Here is a 17,426-nt window from a genome sequence, read left to right as displayed (position 1 = left end):
CTTCCACTGCCCTTCCCCTTCATCTTCCTCATCAGTTCATTCATTCTGTAAAACTTTGTGACTCTCTTCACCAGAGAAAGCTGTTTTCTCTGCCATGTTCCTCGTTTCTGCCTAACATCCATTTATACGGTGCTTTCTTGCCTCGCCTGATTGTGTCCTCTGTGGGCTTGTTGTCTTCTCCCTGCCTCACCATACAAAGTCATGCCATAGTCATCTAGGAGCTTGGTAAATGCCTGTGAATCAGCATTTGATTTTTAGTTGATTATTGAATAGTAATGATAATTACTACTTACTTATTTATTAGCCACTGCAAGCAAGCTCCAGACCCACACACTACCATGTGGATCTGGCTTACGTGGATTCTGGAGAGTTGAACCTAGGTCCTTAGGCTTCACAGGCAAGCACCTTAACCGCGAAGCCATCTCTCCAGCCCAATAATTACCTTTTAATCTGTATATTCCCCAAGTATACTTCCATCTTGGAATCTTTGCAGTTATTTACTAAGCCAATAACTAATAGTCCCAGAGGGTGTGTTCTTTGTTTCGTGTATGTATGTGTGTGTGTAGGTGTGTGTACATATGTGTGTGTTCATTTGTATGCTGGAAAGTACACACGTCTGTGTGTGTGTGCTAGGCTCTACCAGTGAGCGCCAGCACTGTTCCCAGTTTGTTTCTTACAGGCCTTCATGATGCTGCATGGTTCTTTCTTGGCACGTAGATTGCAAAACCCAAATTGAAATTATTTGGCATTTGATCTTCAGTTTCTTAAAAATCTTGTCCTGCTACTTCATTAATGTTAATATCCTGAGCTTCTCAGGTGTGAGTAGGTTTGCTGATTATATTAAGGATTTATTAATCCTCAGTAAGGACTACATATATATCATAAATCTGGTGACAAACAATAAATTTAAAATTACCAAATTAGCTCCACCATTTTCCAAGTTTTTTTTGTTTTGTTTTGTTGAGGTAGGGTCTTACTGTAGCCCAGGCTGACCTGGAATTCACTGTGTAGTCTCAGGCTAGCCTCAAACTCCTGGTGATCCTCCTACCTCTGCCTCCCAAGTGCTAGGATTAAAACGTGTGCCACCATGCCCGGCTTACACTTATTTATTTATTTATTTACTTACTTACTTACCTAAGCAAGAGAAAGTGAGTGCATCAGGCCACTAGCCACTGCAAATGAACTCCCAATTCATGCACTACTTTGTGCATCTGGCTTTACATGGCTACTGGGGAATTGAACCTGAGTCCTTTGGCTTTGCATGCAAGTCACCTTAACCACTAAGCCATCTCTCCAGCCCCCAAGAAAAAAATTTTGGATGTATTTTCTTCATGAAATGTGACTTGAGTCTGATTATTCTCCAGTCTTGGATCCATCATTTTTTGGGTTTTGACCTTTAACAAATAAGTCACTTGTATCTGTGGGCTCAGTAATTTTATCACCCAGATAGGAATAGTACTGGTACTTAGTTTTCAGAATTATCATGAAGATTAAAATGGGGGTAGTACTGGTACTTAGTTCTCAAAATTATTGTGAATATTAAAGGAGATATTGATGTGAAGATGAATCATACTGCAAATATTTATTTCTTTTTATTTTTTATTTGAAACAGAGAAAGTGGTAGAGAGAGAGAAAATGGGCATGTCAGGGCCTCTAGTCACTGCAAATGTACTCCAGACACATGTGCCACCTTGTGCATCTGGCTTACCTGGGACCTGGAGAATCATACCTGTTCCTTACGCTTCATAGGCAAGCACCTTAATCACTAAGTCATCTCTCCAGTTACGGAAGTCTTTATATGAAGTGGTGAGCTTCTAAGACCCTGACCCCATTTATCTCTTTGTCCCCTCAGAAAAGAGATTAGTGAAGACATCTCTGAAACATGACTCACAGCTAATGGCCTGTGGGGACCTGTAACAGTCATGCAAGTGACGCCCTCTCACCTCACCTTAAAAGTAGAGGTTAGGGACTGGAGCAGGAGCTCACTTGGCAGAGTGCTTCCTAGCCTAGCACCACCTAAACAAGGTGTAGTCATGGACACATAATCCTGGGGGCAGGAAGATCAGATTTCAAGGTCATCTTCAGCTACATATCCAGTTCGAGGCCAGCTTAAGATACATGAGACCCTGTCCCCCCCAAAATTTTTGTTCACATTTTATTTTTTTTGTTGTTGTTTGAGAGAAGGCTGGGGAGATGGCTTAGTGGTTAAGGTGTAGGCCTGTGAAGCCTAAGGACCCAGGTCTGATTTTCCAGGTCCCATGTAAGCCAGATGCACAGGTGGCACATGCAATCTGGAGTTCATTTGCAGTGTCTGGAAGCCCTGGCATACACGTTCTCACTCTCTATTTCTCTCTCTCCCTTTCTCTGTCTCAAATAAAATAATAAAATAGATAAATAAAATGTTTTAAACTATTTATTTGAGAGAGAGAAACGCAGATACACAGAGGGCAGTGAGCATACCAGGACTTGTAGTAACTGCAAACTCTAGGTGCATGCGCCACTATGTGCATCTGGTTTATATGGGTCTGAGGGAATTAAACCTGGGTCCTTGGGCTTCACAGGCAAGCTCATTAACCACTAAGGGATCTCTCCAGCCCTCAAAAAAATACTTATTTTGGAAAAAAAAAATGTTATAGATCACATGGCACCAGTCTTGTATCCAGAAAACTGATTAAAAGACAGTAATAGGAGAGTTGAAGAAATATGTAAAGATGCTTGCTTTCAAAGCCTGCAGTCCTAGGTCCAGTTCTCTAGAACCCACATAAAGCCAGATGTGCAACGTGGTGTATGCATTTGAAATTTGTTTGCAGTGGCAAGAGGCCCTCATATGTCCATTCTCTCTTTGTGTGTCTCCAGAATTGTAAGAAAAATTATTTCTGACATTATTCTCTATACTTAGTCAAACTATTAGGTTTAAGACAAGGGTTACAGAGTCAAGGCAGAAATGAAGGCATTCCAGACATACAAGGTCTTGAGATTTTTGCCTCTGGTGCACTTTTCCTCAGGAGCTTATGGCTATGTGCACCTTGTAAGAAAAGGAAAAGGAGGGTACAGGAGGAGCTCTCAGAGAGAGATTGCCGCAAGCCTGAGAATGATCGCTTCGATTGAACTATGAGAACAGAGGCCCACAAGAGGGGATCACCTTTCAAGAGAAAAGCAAAACTTGGAGTGGGGATGTAGCTCAGTGGTAGAGCACTTGCCTAGCGTATGGGAGGCCCTGGGTTTGGAATCCAGCACTGCAAAAAGTCAAATGAAAAGAAAAAGCAAAATTTCAAGTTCCCTAATGCTCTTGGACACACTGAATGTAGAGTTTTGGTTATGTTCCTTTAAGGATAACTTGTACGTACCTGGTCACCCTAGCAAAGATGGGGGAAAAAAATAGTTACTAACTCCTGTCTAACCAAAATGTTGCCTAAGAAAGGAAATTCAGTATTACTCTACATGGCTTAGTTGTAATAAATAACACAAACTTAACTAGAAGACTAAAAATAACTCTAGAAGGCTAAAAAAGACTTATATGATGAGAGGAACAGTATAAAGTGAACCCCCATTAATAAACATTTAACAAAAAATATAAAAATACTACTATAACCTTATTATCTAACGATGTGAAAGTAAGTATAACAAAGCTGGAAGAGTTGAAAATTATTGCATTTTGCAGATGGAATCTGGGTTGGTGGTGTGAAGTTGTATAATTTTAAAGTAGTTTTGTTTATTTTTGGTAAAATAAGAATATAAGTTTGAAATAATTAATGAGGGTATCACATAAGACACAGCCTATGCTAAGCTAAGCGCTTCACAGATGTGCCCTGACCACCACGCTGCTTTTAGAAAGCCTCTGCAGCTGGTGAGGCAGCTCTGCATTCCCAGGATTTTTCCCAATTTCTCATCATACTTGCACTTGCCGGCTCTGAGGAAGGAATGGGAAAGGGCCACTTGAATCCTCCTGTTTGGTTTGGTATCACTCAGACTTCCTAACCCCATGACTGGTGTGAGTGAGAGGCAACTATTCAAAATGCTGCCACCTCTAAATTATGTTCTCACTACCATTTGTTTTTAGATTTGTATTTGGAAAATCCTGATGTTGTTCATATCTTTTACCTAATGATTTTCATCCACAACTAGCTAGTCGTTTTCAATTTATTTTAACCCACTTTCTGTCTATGATCAGGGCCGAAAGCTTCTTATCATTGGGACGACCAGCCGAAAAGATGTCCTCCAGGAAATGGAGATGCTTAATGCTTTCAGCACCACCATCCATGTGCCCAACATTGCTACAGGAGAGCAACTGATGGAAGCTTTGGAGGTGAGAATAAGTTCATGGCTTGTGCGCTGTTTACCAGAGAGGAGTTGAGGCTGCAGATAATGCTGAAGGCATCCATCTGTTGGACTTGGCATTTGGTATCTAAGTTAACCTAGAATGTGGGACCCTGATACACAGTGCCTCCAATCGTTTTCAGGAACTTGAGGAAGAAGATGAACATGGAAGAGAGTGAATTAACTTTCTGGTCTTGTATGTACTCAGCGTGCAAGCTACCAGGAGTCAGTTACTCTTGGCACAGCATGCCTGTGATGCTGATAGAGCCCATGGGCTGGGAGCTTGGGTGGGTAAATGTACAAGGTGGGGGTAAGGTAATCACCACATAGAAAAATCAGTATGTTTCTTCATATCTGACAAACTAGAACAATGGTGAAAGTCCATGAGTTCGAGGCCACCCTGACACTACTACATAGTGATTCCAGGTCAGCTTGAACTAAAGTAAAACCCTACCTCGAAAAACCAAAAAAAAAAAAAGGAACTTTGCTAAGGAGTTTATAGTATAGAATATAAGTATATATGTAGCTTTTTTGAGGATTAATAAATTCAAGCTGGGTGTGGTGGCACATGCCTTTAATGCCAGTGCTTGGGAGGCAGAGGTACATGGATCATCATGAGTTCAAGGCCGCCCTGAGACGACAGAGTGAATTCCAGGCCAGCCGGGGCTAGAGCAAGATCCTACCTCAAAAAAATAAACAAACGAACAAGAAGTTCAAAGCTAGGTGTGGTAGCGCATACCTTTAATCCTAGCACTCAGGAGGCAGAGGTAGGAGGATCACTAAATTCAAGGTCAGCCTAAGACTACATAGTGAATTCTAGGTCAGCCTGGACTAGAGTGAGACCCTGCCTCAACAATTAAATAAATAAGTTCAGTAAACTTTTGATTAATTTTAATGTTCACAAATGTGTGGAGATCTGTGGGAAAGTATAATCTCTAATGAGTTGTTCAGCTTGCCAGCAAGGCTTCTGAAAGTCCTCACAGCTCTTAGAGTTGGTGTGTACTCCCAGAAGGGAAGTTGTCTGTATGATCAGTGTTTCTGAGTTACGTATATGAGCAGCTTTATAGCTGGGTAAAGAACTTACTGTGCTTTGATACACACAGACTGTGCCTCTGAAGCACTGTTAAAATTTTAACTTATATTTTTTATGCATTGGAGCTATTTTTTCCCAACAAATATATATCTAAGTTCCAGTAGAGATACTCAGGAAAACAGGACTTAAGGTGTGAGTTTTTGCTAGACATGATGGCTTATGCCTGTAATCACAATACTCAGGAAGCTGAGGCAGGAGGATTACAGTGAATTTAAGATAAGCCTGGACTACAGAAGGGCACCCTTTCTTTAACAATAAAATAATAAGAAGAAGTAAAAGGCTATCCCTTTCACGATTGTACCTAATGGGTTTAGAAAGATCAGAATGGATTTTAAAGTAGGAGGTAATCCTGGTGGCTTAACCCAGTCAGGTATATCTTTCTTACTGTTCTCTTAAGGGTGAATGTGTTGGTGTGCATACTGTAAAAGTGTTTTCATTATCGTTTATTATTTTGTAGCTTTTGGGCAACTTCAAGGATAAGGAGCGCACCACAATTGCACAGCAAGTCAAAGGGAAGAAAGTCTGGATAGGAATCAAGAAGCTGCTGATGTTGATCGAGATGTCCTTGCAGGTAGAGTGCTTCCAGCTTCCCGTGACTCAGACAGCGAACCTTCTTCATACAGCAGAGCTTTTATATTCCTTTGCTAAGGTTTTAGGTCATCTGTTATCAAACAATGACGTTGCTAGTTTTGCACTTCTTAAAATTCAAAAATAAGGGCTGGAGAGATGGCTTAGCAGTTAAACACTTGCCTATGAAGCCTAAGGCCCCCAGTTCGATTCTCCAGGACCCACGTTAGCCAGATGCACAAGGGGGCACACATGTCTGGAGTTCGTTTGTAGTGGCTGGAGGCCCTGGCGCACCCATTCTCCCCCACCCCTCTCTCTCTCTCTCTGTCTCCCTTTCTCTCTGTGTCTGTCACTCTTAAATAAATAAATAAATGAGCAAAAATCAAAAATAAAAGAATACATTACTTTTGATTGTAATTTAGAGACTCACTAGATCTTGGAACGAGAAAGGACTTCTAAGAGCAATTGTCCAACTGTCCCTTGTTTATAGACACATGTGCTGTGACCCAACGTGTTGTCACTGAACTAATCCAGGTTGCACAGCACATTGGTGGTAGAGGAGGAGGGATGTTGTTCACCAGAGGTCAGTCAGTGGTTTCATACAGCAGAGACGTTCTGGGGAGCAGTGTGAAGGACAGGTTCAGAGCTGGGCAAGGAGTTGTACACACTACACTTGGTCTCTGCATATCTTCCTTCCCCTCGCCAGATGCCTAGAAATTGCATGCAGACTACTATAGGGCCCAAGCATCCTGGGTCTCATAGAAAACTGAGCCCCAGCCAACTACCTGGACAGAGACATGGAAAGCTCCCTTGGAGCTTTCTCGTACCTATGGCGACTTCCCGTCTCTCTTTAAAGCTCCCGCCTGCCTGTGCGCGTGCTGTCCTCTCTAACGTGGTAGGTAGGAAGTGTATGCTGCCCAACTCGGCTCTCGTCTACCGTCCAGTTCGACACATACTAGGTACTCATTAAATGTCTCATAAATGAACATCTGTCTGCTCCTCCATCCATCCAGTCATCCCCAGTCTTGGGCAGATAGACTGACACTATTCTGGCATTATGCATTACCAAGCATCCCTGCCCTTCAACCAGTGTGAACATCAGGGTGAGTCTAAGCTTCACAGTTCCATCTGAAAGAAGCGCTTGTACCAACAGCCTAGAACTATGAGAGAATACTTTTCAGTCCTTTCTAGCATGCTTAAAAGAACGTTTGTGATTTTCAAAAACAAGTTTACTGAACTTTCCAGCAAACCTTTTTTATGTCAATTTATATATTTTCCATTATGAACAATAAATTAGCCACAGACTAAGCACTGCTAAAGGTGCATGTACAAGTGTCTGGGCTTTTCCCTGGAAAGGATAAATCTGTCAGAAAGGCAGCACCACTCTTCTTTTAGTTTGAGTGCATTAGAAAAAAATATTTAATTGCACCAAAGAAACTATGTGGGTTTTTTCCCCAAGCCCCTTCCCTTTCTCTGTCTTTGATGCCTGAAGGTCAGTGATCAAGTTAATGCCTCTCATGTGTGGGGGGTAGAAAGTGAGAGTGGGCACTCACGCCTAATCTTCAGCAACTGACACTTCATGGGCCCCCAAGTTTGAAACCTTCATGTCGAATGGTTTCTGTGCAGCTGAGTGACTTCTCTTTAGATCTCCTTAGGAGCCTGCCTGCAAGTGGAGAGGTATGTAGTTCAGCAGAATGTGAGTCATGTCCCCTGCTCCCGTACCCGAGTCTGTTAAAACTTGCACAATGCTGAGGATCTGCTCTGACTGGATGTCACCTGAGGGAATAAAGTCATTTATCTAGATTACTTTTTTCCTCCCTTTCTCTTGACTTTTAATTCCATAGCTACAGGCAAGTCAGTAAGTCGTTGCTCACACATATTAAATATATTTAATGGGCAAAGGCCTACAAGTACTGACTACAGCTGAGATCCAGCCAGCTCCATTTTTTTAAGAACCTGACAATTGATTCATATGTAATTCTATTCCCAAAGAGAAAAAATGTCTCTTTTGTTCGCAATTCACACTTTTTCTTAGTCCTTTGTAGTCTGACCTCTTCACTTTGATACATTTGAAACTTCTGTTCAATGTTTTGCTGGGACAGAGGAGGAGAGATCTTCTTTAAGAAGTGGTTGGAGGGAGAATCCAATTGCACATTTGCCCACAATGGCACCGAGCATTTGCAAGTTGCTCCTGGAGGGCAGGGAGTTCCCTCTTGGGAACAGACTTCTGCCCTAGAACATGTTTTAAAAGTGAGGTATGTTTCTTACAATAAAAATTCATCTTAAGGAATGAAATGTGTTTTTAATGATCATGTTCTAGATAGCTTCACATCTCTTGTTAGACCAATGAGAATTAAATATACCTTAACAAATTGGTGTAAATTGGATATAAAATGAGCACCAGAAGAGATCATTAATAATGGCCTGAACCAAGCACCTGGGCCAAAACCCACCATCTTTTCTTAGCTCATGACGTTTTCACAGTGCAAGGCCAGGGTGTCCCAGAAGTTAGTAACACTGCCCACGGTTGTACATGCAGCATGATGAAGTTTCCACTCACTGCAAAGAAGAAACTATGCAGAGGACACTGCAGCTAACAAAAGCCAGATTATTGATACATACAAGTCATAAGCTACATCTTGGTCATTTAATCACCCCCAGCTTGGTTTCTTCTAGTTTTGTCTTGTACCTTCCACGAATTCAGTGAATTGGATGTCATTTGAACCCCCATGAGTGACAGTCCACTAGTCTGGTGCATCCTCACACTGATGGCAGCTGAGGGGGCATTTAACGGAGGTGCCTGTTGGCCAGTGGGGCAAGTCATTTAAACCCATTGCAAAGCAGTTCTCCATGTTGAAAGATCCCATTGGCTTCTCCTGAATGACATAGTCTGTTTTGTTGTACATCAGAGCCCTGGCCAGGGAGCAGATGACACATTTTTGTGACTCAGCAGAATGCCATTGGAAACATGCAGCGAGCTTTTCCCTGGTGGGAAGTGCACTCTGGTAGAAGGTACCATTGACTGTCTTCTTGGTTTCTTCTGATGACTTTAGATGGATCCAGAATATCGTGTGAGGAAATTTTTGGCCCTCTTAAGAGAAGAAGGAACGTAAGTACACAGAGGCCTCAGGTCTGCACATTAACATCCCCTCTGTTCATCCCCGGAGCCTCCCTCAGAATTGCTGACAGTGCACATGAATCTGACGGTTTCTTGCCTCGATAATCGGTTTCCATTTATTAGATTCTTCCCTGTGTTGTAGGTCCGAGAGACCGAGCAAGGAAGTTGGTTGTTCTGTTGGTTTGCTCTCCTTGTCCTGCTTCGCAAAACTTCCTTGTCACAAAGCAGGAAAAACTTAATGGTACATATTTATTGGAACCTGCTTTTAAGTGCATGGAGATTAAGTGACTTTTTTTGGTTGTTGTTAAGCAAATGCATAGTGAGAAGATGTAGAGAGAATATTAAGAAGCTTTCTTGATATTTCTTGATGAATGGCAGTTGCACATGCTCATGGTTTTGTGTGTTTGTCTCTCTTGCAGTAGTCCCCTAGACTTCGATTGAAAATGGACCGTTCACAACAATAGGCAGTGACCAAGGGGGGACCAAGGGAAGAGGCCTGCGGTCTTCGCTCCTCGTGCTCAGGATACCGGCCCACGTGCAGTGCCCTCCACCTCCACCATGCTCGCTGTGCATGATAGTGCAGTAAACCCCCGGGTGCTTCTTGAGACGCCTTCATGTGTTTGTGGAAAGTGTAACCTTGCTGTAGAATGCTTTGCTTACCATTCCATGCAAGCCAAGCTGATTCCTTCTTATTCAGGCAACACGGGGAGACAGGCTGCACCTGCGCACACTGCATATGCTGAGCTCCCTACCACCCTCACCCCCAGAAAACTGCCAGTCAGTGGGGTGAATGCTGTAAGATAACACTTGGCTGATTATAAGGTAGACTTTGTACATGCAAATCAACAGCAAAAAGGGGTAAATTCTAAAGAATCTTCTTAGAGCTTGTTTGTGCTAATACTGAATTGGGTTTTTGGTTAAAAGGTTCTCTCACAGAGCGAGTTATTATCTTTGTGTGAAGAAATAGAGCTTTAAATATCTAAAATGCTATCCTCAATCATTTTCACAGATGTTTCCAAGTTGCAATCAGGAGATCTTTCCCGACAGAAAGTGAAATCAGTACTTTGGTGGCTGTTGATAAGCCTGAATGTAATTAATTTGCTCTGTGGTAAGATATATGCTAATCATCACCACTTGGTAGATGTTGTTAAAAACTTGTGAGAGATCTATATATATGGAAATATGTATATCCCAAAACAGAGAGAAATATTAAAATAATTTACAAGCTTCTCAGCACTAATTAGTGTCCAACTCTAAGTGGGTCAATTCCTTAGGATAATATTAAAGGCTTCTTAGAATCAACCACTTTTCTTTTTTTCCTTAGCCTAATGACTTATTCAGAATTACCCTTCTTGTATTTCAAATGATCTATAATATCTATCATACAAATAAAACACTATTATCTGGAAAAATTAGCCACCTCTTAGTCATCTCCCTCAGTCCTTGAACTTCCATTCCAATGCATTGAACACACTTCTTCCGAAGAGGGAAACTTGTCGGGTCCTTTTGAGGGTGGTTTGTCTCGTCGCTGACTTAGACATTTAATAGGTCCTCACGCGGCCGTGAGCGTATGGAGCATGCCCTCTCCCTGCTGCTGCTTGGGCTGTGATGACAGTGGTCAGAAGCCACTCTAAGGTGCTGGTGCCGCCCACAACCAGGGGGCTTGTTGCCACAGTGGCAGTGGGATGGGGCTCTGGTTACTGTCCCCACAGTAGAAGGCAAATCATCTCCAAATCTTGCTGTCTATATACCTTTGTTTTGGGTTTTTACACCCCTGGCTTATTTTGTGGCTTGAAGAGTGGATGGTGTTGTGAAACCGCGGTTCCTGGTGGCCAGTGCTGTGAGTCCCTGTCTGTCTAGGGTCTGGCCTCTTTCCTCCTCCCATGAAGCAACACACATTGTATTAACTTATGTCTCTTGTTCAGTGAGGTTAATGTCTTTGTGTTTTGTCCAAAACTATATTGAAAAAGATAAATATTATATTGTGTAATGCAAATTGAAGGAATGCAATAAAGAGTAAATATACTTGACCTACTGTGTAGACCAGTATTTTGTACACAGCAGATCACTGGTAAAAGCATATGAAGAAGTGGGGCTCAGGGCGTACGGCGCTGCAACACAGGTTTCAGGTAAGCCGGATGCTCAAGGTGGTGCATGTGTCTCGAGTTTGTTTACAGTGGCTGAAGGCCTTGGTGTGCTCATTCTCTCTCTCTGTCTCCCAAATAAATAAACTTAAATAAAAAATTAAAAAAGAAATGGGACTCAGAAGAAGAGCCCCTCTTTGTTTGGTCATTACTAGTATACGTGGATACTTTTTGCTTTAAAATGTCTTACTTAGCAAATATCAAAAAAAAAAAAAAAAAAAAATTAGCAGCCGGGTGTGTTGGCGCACGCCTTTAATCCCAGCACTCAGGAGGCAGAGGTAGGAGGATCGCCATGAGTTCAAGGCCACCCTGAGACTACAGAGTTAATTCCAGGTCAGCCTAGACCAGAGTGAGACCCTCCCTCAAAAAGAAAAAAAATCTATTAGCATATCCAAACACTAATATATAAGAATCTTTATACTTATGCCTGATACTTACTTTACCTTTTTAAAAAATAACTGTGCTGCTGAAGCTATAAACTAGGTTAGTAAGAAACCAAAGAAAAACTTGCTCAGTAGAATTTCATGGGAAGCTATGAAATGTACAAATCAAGGGACTCCAAAACTCATGTCTTCACTTGGCTTAGCTTGGCGTTTTCATAGATTTGCACTTCTCTGACCTCTCAGATCTCGCAACCTCAATGGTTGGCTTGATTCAAACTGGGGTGAGAGGCAGCCCAGGGAATCAGCAAGGCCCTGAGGAGAAGAGGTTATCTTCAACAACAACCGGGCCAGCTCCCCCTCACAGCTCTGGACAAAGGCCCTTCTTTGAGAAGGTGGGTTCAGAGACGAGGTGAGCTGCAGAGCATGGCCCCGTGGTAAAGCGCAGGACTCCCTGAGCTGCTGCCAAGGGTTCACCTACAAATAAACTTAACCTGCTGTTCTGTCAAAAGATGGAATTAATTAACATCTTAAAGAAGAGGGATTACTTTATCCTTAGTAAACGTATACATCTTCACTGAGACTCTTTTTCATGTAACGCACAGTTCATGTAATTGTGGTTAGTATCCGAAATATGTTTTGGGGCCTGGAGAGGTGACTCAGTGGTTAAAGGTGCTTGCTTGTAAAAGCCTGACAGCCCGGGTTCGATTCCCCAGTACCCACGTAAAGGCAGGTGTGCAAAATTGCACGTGCGTCTGGAGATCATTTGCAGTGGTCAGAGGCCCCGGCATGCCTATTCTGTCTATTTCGTTTATGTTCTAGCCCTAAAAACTACAGCAAGTCGCCTTTTAAGTTTCAGCCACATACTACACAATTATGGAGTAGATTCAGGTGCGTATAATAATCAAACCCTGATTAACAGACTTGCTGAGGCATTGAGTCGACTATAAATAGCCATCCAGCCCAAACACAGACAGCAAAGGCAGGATTTCGTTTTCTTGCCTGGCAACTGAGCAAGGTATGTTTGAGAGTTCAAAAAAGCATGTAAATTTCAGGAGTTATTGCAAAGTGATTACAGTTTTACATCAGCTGGCAAGCTATGCCAAGGCTAGGGCCCAAAGTTGAGCCCAGCATAGGGGTGTGCCACCTGGACACCATGGCATTAAGATGCAAAGATAGTGTCTGCGATTGGTAATAATCCAAGGAGCCAAAGACAGATTTTGCAAGTAGGCCAGGCTCAGTGGTGCACACTTGTCATCTCAACACTTGGGAGGCAGAGGTAAGAGAATGCGGAGTCCACGGCCAGCCTGGGCTACGGGATGAGACCCTGTGTCAAGAAAGGAATGGGGAGGAGGTAGGGAGACAGCTTTCTTGCAAAGGCTGTTGTCCTGGGATTTGTTCGCAGTAGCAAGATACCCAGGTGCACATGTACACACACGCACACATAAAAATAAATAATAGGCTAGAGAGGATTTAGCAATTAATGTGCTTGCTTGCCTGTAAAGTCTAAGGATCCTGGTTCGATTCCCCAGGACCCACGTAAGCCAGATGCACAAGGTGGTGCATGTGTCTAGAGTTGGTTTGCAGTGGCCCTGGTGCGTTCATTTTCTCTCTTTCTGCTTCTTTCTCTCACAAATAAATAAATGATATATATATATATATATATATATATATATATTTTTTTTTTTTTTTTTTTTTTTGAGGTAGGGTCCCACTCTAGCCCAGGCTGACCTGGAATTCACTATGGAGTCTCAGGGTGGCCTCAAACTCACGGCAATCTTCCTACCTCTGCCTCCCAAGTGCTGGGATTAAAGGTGTGTGCCACAACGCCTGGCTTTAACTAAATATTTTTAAAGAAATAAATAACGAAATTTTTTGAAAAGCAAAAGGATTAGCAAGGAGGGCTCATGTTTCAGATTTTCCCAGCACAGTCTCACACAACGGACAATCACTATTTTGGAGGTAAAACAGCTGTTGGGTCTCCTAGGATTTTTTTCTAAGCTAGGAAGGTGGTTGGCAATGGAGCCACCATACTTCAGCTGAACTAGTTCTCCTTTTGTGTGTGGAGCAGCCACGCATGAGCATGTCCACATGCCCAGGAACACATGGTAGACTCCAGCAGACCCACTGAATGATCTCTGCCTTGTACTGTACCAATGAGCTCATGCTTCCCCTCTTCTTTCTTTATAGTGTAATACTGCTTTGGAAAATCTTGGTCTGGAGAGATGATTCAGCCCTTAAGGTGCTTATGTGAAAAGTCTAAGGACCCTGGTTCAATTCTCCAGTGCCCAGATAAAGCCAGATACATAAGGTGGCACAAACATCTGGAGTTCTTTTGCAGTGGGTAGAAGCCCTGGCATACTCATTCTTTCTCTCTCTCAAAAATAAATCTGCTTCTTTCTCTCATAAATAAATAAATATTCTTTTAAAAACATCTCCTTTCATCCTCTTGGATTTTTTCAACTTCTTCTATTTTTAAATGTTTGTAGCTATTGATGCTTATTGAGAAACTAATGTTCAAGAACAGCAATAAATGCTATCTCTTTCATCATGGAATACAATAATCACAGGGTACAAATGGCCTCAGAAAGTATGAACGGGGCCATTTAAATATTGGGCAGTCTTACAGGTTTAAATAATGTACTCAGAAGGCTGGTTATCGGCTTCACGGAAAAGTGAAAGTGACCAGTACCATAACCTTTCACAGTTGGAACAAGCTTTCCAGGGGCTAAAAGCAGAAGAAAGCTTGTGAATTTTTAGTGCTCATTCCTAGCCTAAAGGGTTTACAGAAGTGGCCTGGTACAGGTAGCCCATCTTCACTGCCAACATAGATTGCTTCATTTTTCTGCTTTTATTCAATGAAGTGAGTAGCAATTATTTCTACTAGAGGCAGACTGCAAGAAAAAAAAAAAAAGAAGGAAGGGAGGAAAAGAGAGAATGAAGGAAGGGAAAGAAAGAAAAGAAAGAATGAACACGAGCTCTTCTCCAGCAATGAGGCAGGATGCCCATCTGTAAACAAAAGGACCGCGTATGCCATCAAGAAGGCAGATGTGAGCCTCAGGTGGGTCCTGTTGGCGCTCCAGTCCAAGAACGAGATGCCCTTCCTCAGAGCATGCCCGCCAACAGGCACACCATCCTTGCCAACCTGCCTACCCCCACCCCCTACGGTTCAGCTGCTGTCCTGGAGCTGGCAAGGGAAGGGCCATTTCTGGTAAAGGTTTTGTTTTCAATGGAGCAAATCCTCTATTCCCAACAAATGCAGTTTAAAAAGAAGAGGATTAAGGCAGCAACTCGCCCTGTGGCCTGGGACTGTACCTTTTAAAGTACGAGACACTAATGTATATGTTGAAAATGTTCAAGTTGATGAATTACTGCCCCATGTTTTTTTAATGTATATTTGTTTATGGATTTTTTTTTTTTTTTTGAGGTAGGGTCTCACTCTAGCCCAGGCTAATGTGGAATTGGCTATATATTCCCAGACTGGCCTTGATTTCAAGGTGACCCTCCTACCTCTGCCTCCTGAGTGCTAGTATTAAAGGGGTGCACCACCATACCTGGCTAGAATCAGCTATTCCTGACATGTTAAGCATGAATCTGGAAACTCCACACATGGTACAATGTATCCATTTCGAGTTTGTTTACCTTCTCTTTAATGACTTAACAGAAAAAACTGCATGATGAAATATATTTTCTCCAAATATATATATATTTATATAATATATAATCTTAGTTAACTCAAAGGTATATACATTGTATAATAAATAATATTTATAAAAAGAGACTTTTTGAATATAAAATCAAAAAGATCAACAACTTCTACAACTTTTTACAAAACTTTGGATACAGCAGGTTGGTAGGAAATTTCCGTTGGATACTATTACCTGACTACTTGAGAATAATTACAATGCACTCATGTACTATTATTAAATAATTACTTGTCAGCTACTTGAAAACGCCCCAGAAACATGACTTTATCACTTTAATATAGCATACATAGATATGAAAGGACTTTATAGTTTTTGTATCCATTCTGCTGAAGGGTTCTTACATAAAACAAGCATTCTCTGGTCAACATGATTTCAAACTTCTCTAAGGTGAGATGGGAAGGGGCATTTCAAATACTAGCAGGGTCTGGGGATGTATCTTGAGCAGCGCTTGTGGCCAGAGGCTGGATGGCTGGTTTGGCAAGCCGCCTGCACGAACCAGAGAGTGGCTGACCCTGGTCATGGTGAAGCAGGCCCCGGGCAGAAGGGCAGTAGGAATGGCAACTCTTTGTTCTGTTCTCTCTCTCTGTTAACATCTCCTCTTTTTGATTTTTTTTGATTCTCCTTAAGACAAAGTTGGTTGATTGCTTTGTACTGTCATGCCCATTAGGCTAGCCCCCTGCAGGACACTGGACAAGACCAGTGTGCATCAGGAACTGCTTCTCTCACCCCGGGTGCCTCCTTGGAACATCTAATCACAACCCCTGGGAACTGCATGGGTGGAGGCTGTCTGACACAGGTGGGGGAGGGGCTCTGCTAAGTAAAGGACTGTGGCTGCTTATTCACACAGGCCAAAGGGAGAAAAGGATGCAGGGAGCCCCACCCATATAATTCAGGGGAAACAAGGATTGTTTTCACCACCCCACCCACTACTCACAAAATTGGAATTGCAACAGAGATGTTGCTTTCTCACTGCTGCTGTCTGGTAAACTCCAAGGTGACCAACCTAGAGTCCAGCTGCCCTCCCTGGAGAGGCTCGCGGAATCCGCACCGCTGGCAAAGATGGAACTGCCCTTTCCAAAGACACCCCTGCCTTCTACAGGCAGTGGTTCAAGCTGGAGATGTGCCTTCATGCCTAACTTATTTACAAGGTCCACCATGACACGCGTCTTTTCCGGTGTGAGCTGCAGAATGTTGATATCTGACTGTCTCCTACGAGCAGAGCAGGATTGCAGAGAGAATGAGACTAGGAAGAAGTTGGCCATTCCGCACACACCTCCATCAGTGACCCTGACAACCCCCACGCCAGCCTCCTCCCAGCTACACCTATGGCTTTTGTCAGAATGGGAAAGTGTGTCCAACTTAAATAGGAATAGAGGGGCCGAAAGGAGGCTGCAGGGCTCTGGCCTGCTTCACAACTCCCACCTCACTGGCATCTCGGGATGTCACCAGTGGAAGCAGCCTGGAGACAGAATCTTGTTCACACTCGTGTCTTTCCCACCAGGCCAAGAGCTCGCATCAGCCCAGCCTGCTCTGTTGCAGTAGAATATATTTTTTCATTTTTATTTCCTTTAACATGTGCAAAGGTAAGCCTCAGGTCTGTTCCTAACAGACCCTGGAGAACCAAAAAGAAAGCCCCACTGTGAAAGCCACACACCATCCGGAGCAGGGTGAGAAACGTTAGGTGAAGGAGGAGGTGCGTCCCGTCCGAGGCTGCTGGGTCCAGGTCATTGATCACATGCGGCTGGCAGCAGTCTGCGTTCCTTGCTGGCGGGTGCCAAGGGCTGGCTTGGCTCTGGGTCCTGCTTCCCATGGGACTTCGGTGAATCTGTCCAGCCACACACTCTATCCCTGCCCAGTGCCCTTTGGGAAAACAAACAGTAAAGCATCAGAAACCTCCTTCTTCTCCCAGGAATACCACCTCTTGGGGTGCAAAGATCAGAGGCTGCCAATAGGCGACCACAACACTTCTTTCCCACTGCCTCCTAACCTCGCACACAGCCTACCGCTGAGGAACGGTGTGTGATCTGCGGGACCAGGGGAGATTAATTGTGCAGAAATCCAACCGTCCTGCTTCTAGTTAAGGGCCGGGGGCAGAGGAAG

The 17,426-nt window shown here is 43.1% G+C and overlaps 2 protein-coding genes across 2 annotated transcripts in view; one reads left to right on the top strand and one right to left on the bottom strand.

The window, feature by feature from the left end:
• Window positions 1-11,125, top strand: part of Nsf (N-ethylmaleimide sensitive factor, vesicle fusing ATPase) — a 176,465-nt gene extending 165,340 nt beyond the window's left edge. Inside the window, exons 18-21 of the mRNA XM_045158691.1 lie at window positions 4,172-4,306; window positions 5,868-5,981; window positions 9,031-9,086; window positions 9,515-11,125. Of these exons, the coding sequence (XP_045014626.1) occupies window positions 4,172-4,306; window positions 5,868-5,981; window positions 9,031-9,086; window positions 9,515-9,536 (327 nt within the window). The 3' untranslated portion in view covers window positions 9,537-11,125. The remainder of the gene's footprint in view (window positions 1-4,171; window positions 4,307-5,867; window positions 5,982-9,030; window positions 9,087-9,514) is intronic.
• Window positions 11,126-15,562: 4,437 nt separating this feature from the next.
• Window positions 15,563-17,426, bottom strand: part of Wnt3 (Wnt family member 3) — a 51,577-nt gene continuing 49,713 nt past the window's right edge. The window contains exon 5 of the mRNA XM_004655112.2: window positions 15,563-17,186. The gene's annotated coding sequence lies outside the window, so the exon portion shown is untranslated. The remainder of the gene's footprint in view (window positions 17,187-17,426) is intronic.

Source organism: Jaculus jaculus, chromosome 9 (assembly GCF_020740685.1).
Source record: "Jaculus jaculus isolate mJacJac1 chromosome 9, mJacJac1.mat.Y.cur, whole genome shotgun sequence".
In the NCBI taxonomy this organism is placed as follows: Eukaryota; Metazoa; Chordata; class Mammalia; order Rodentia; family Dipodidae; genus Jaculus; species Jaculus jaculus.
Note: the sequence above shows the minus strand (reverse complement) of the source record. Positions and strands in the feature narration are given on the sequence as shown.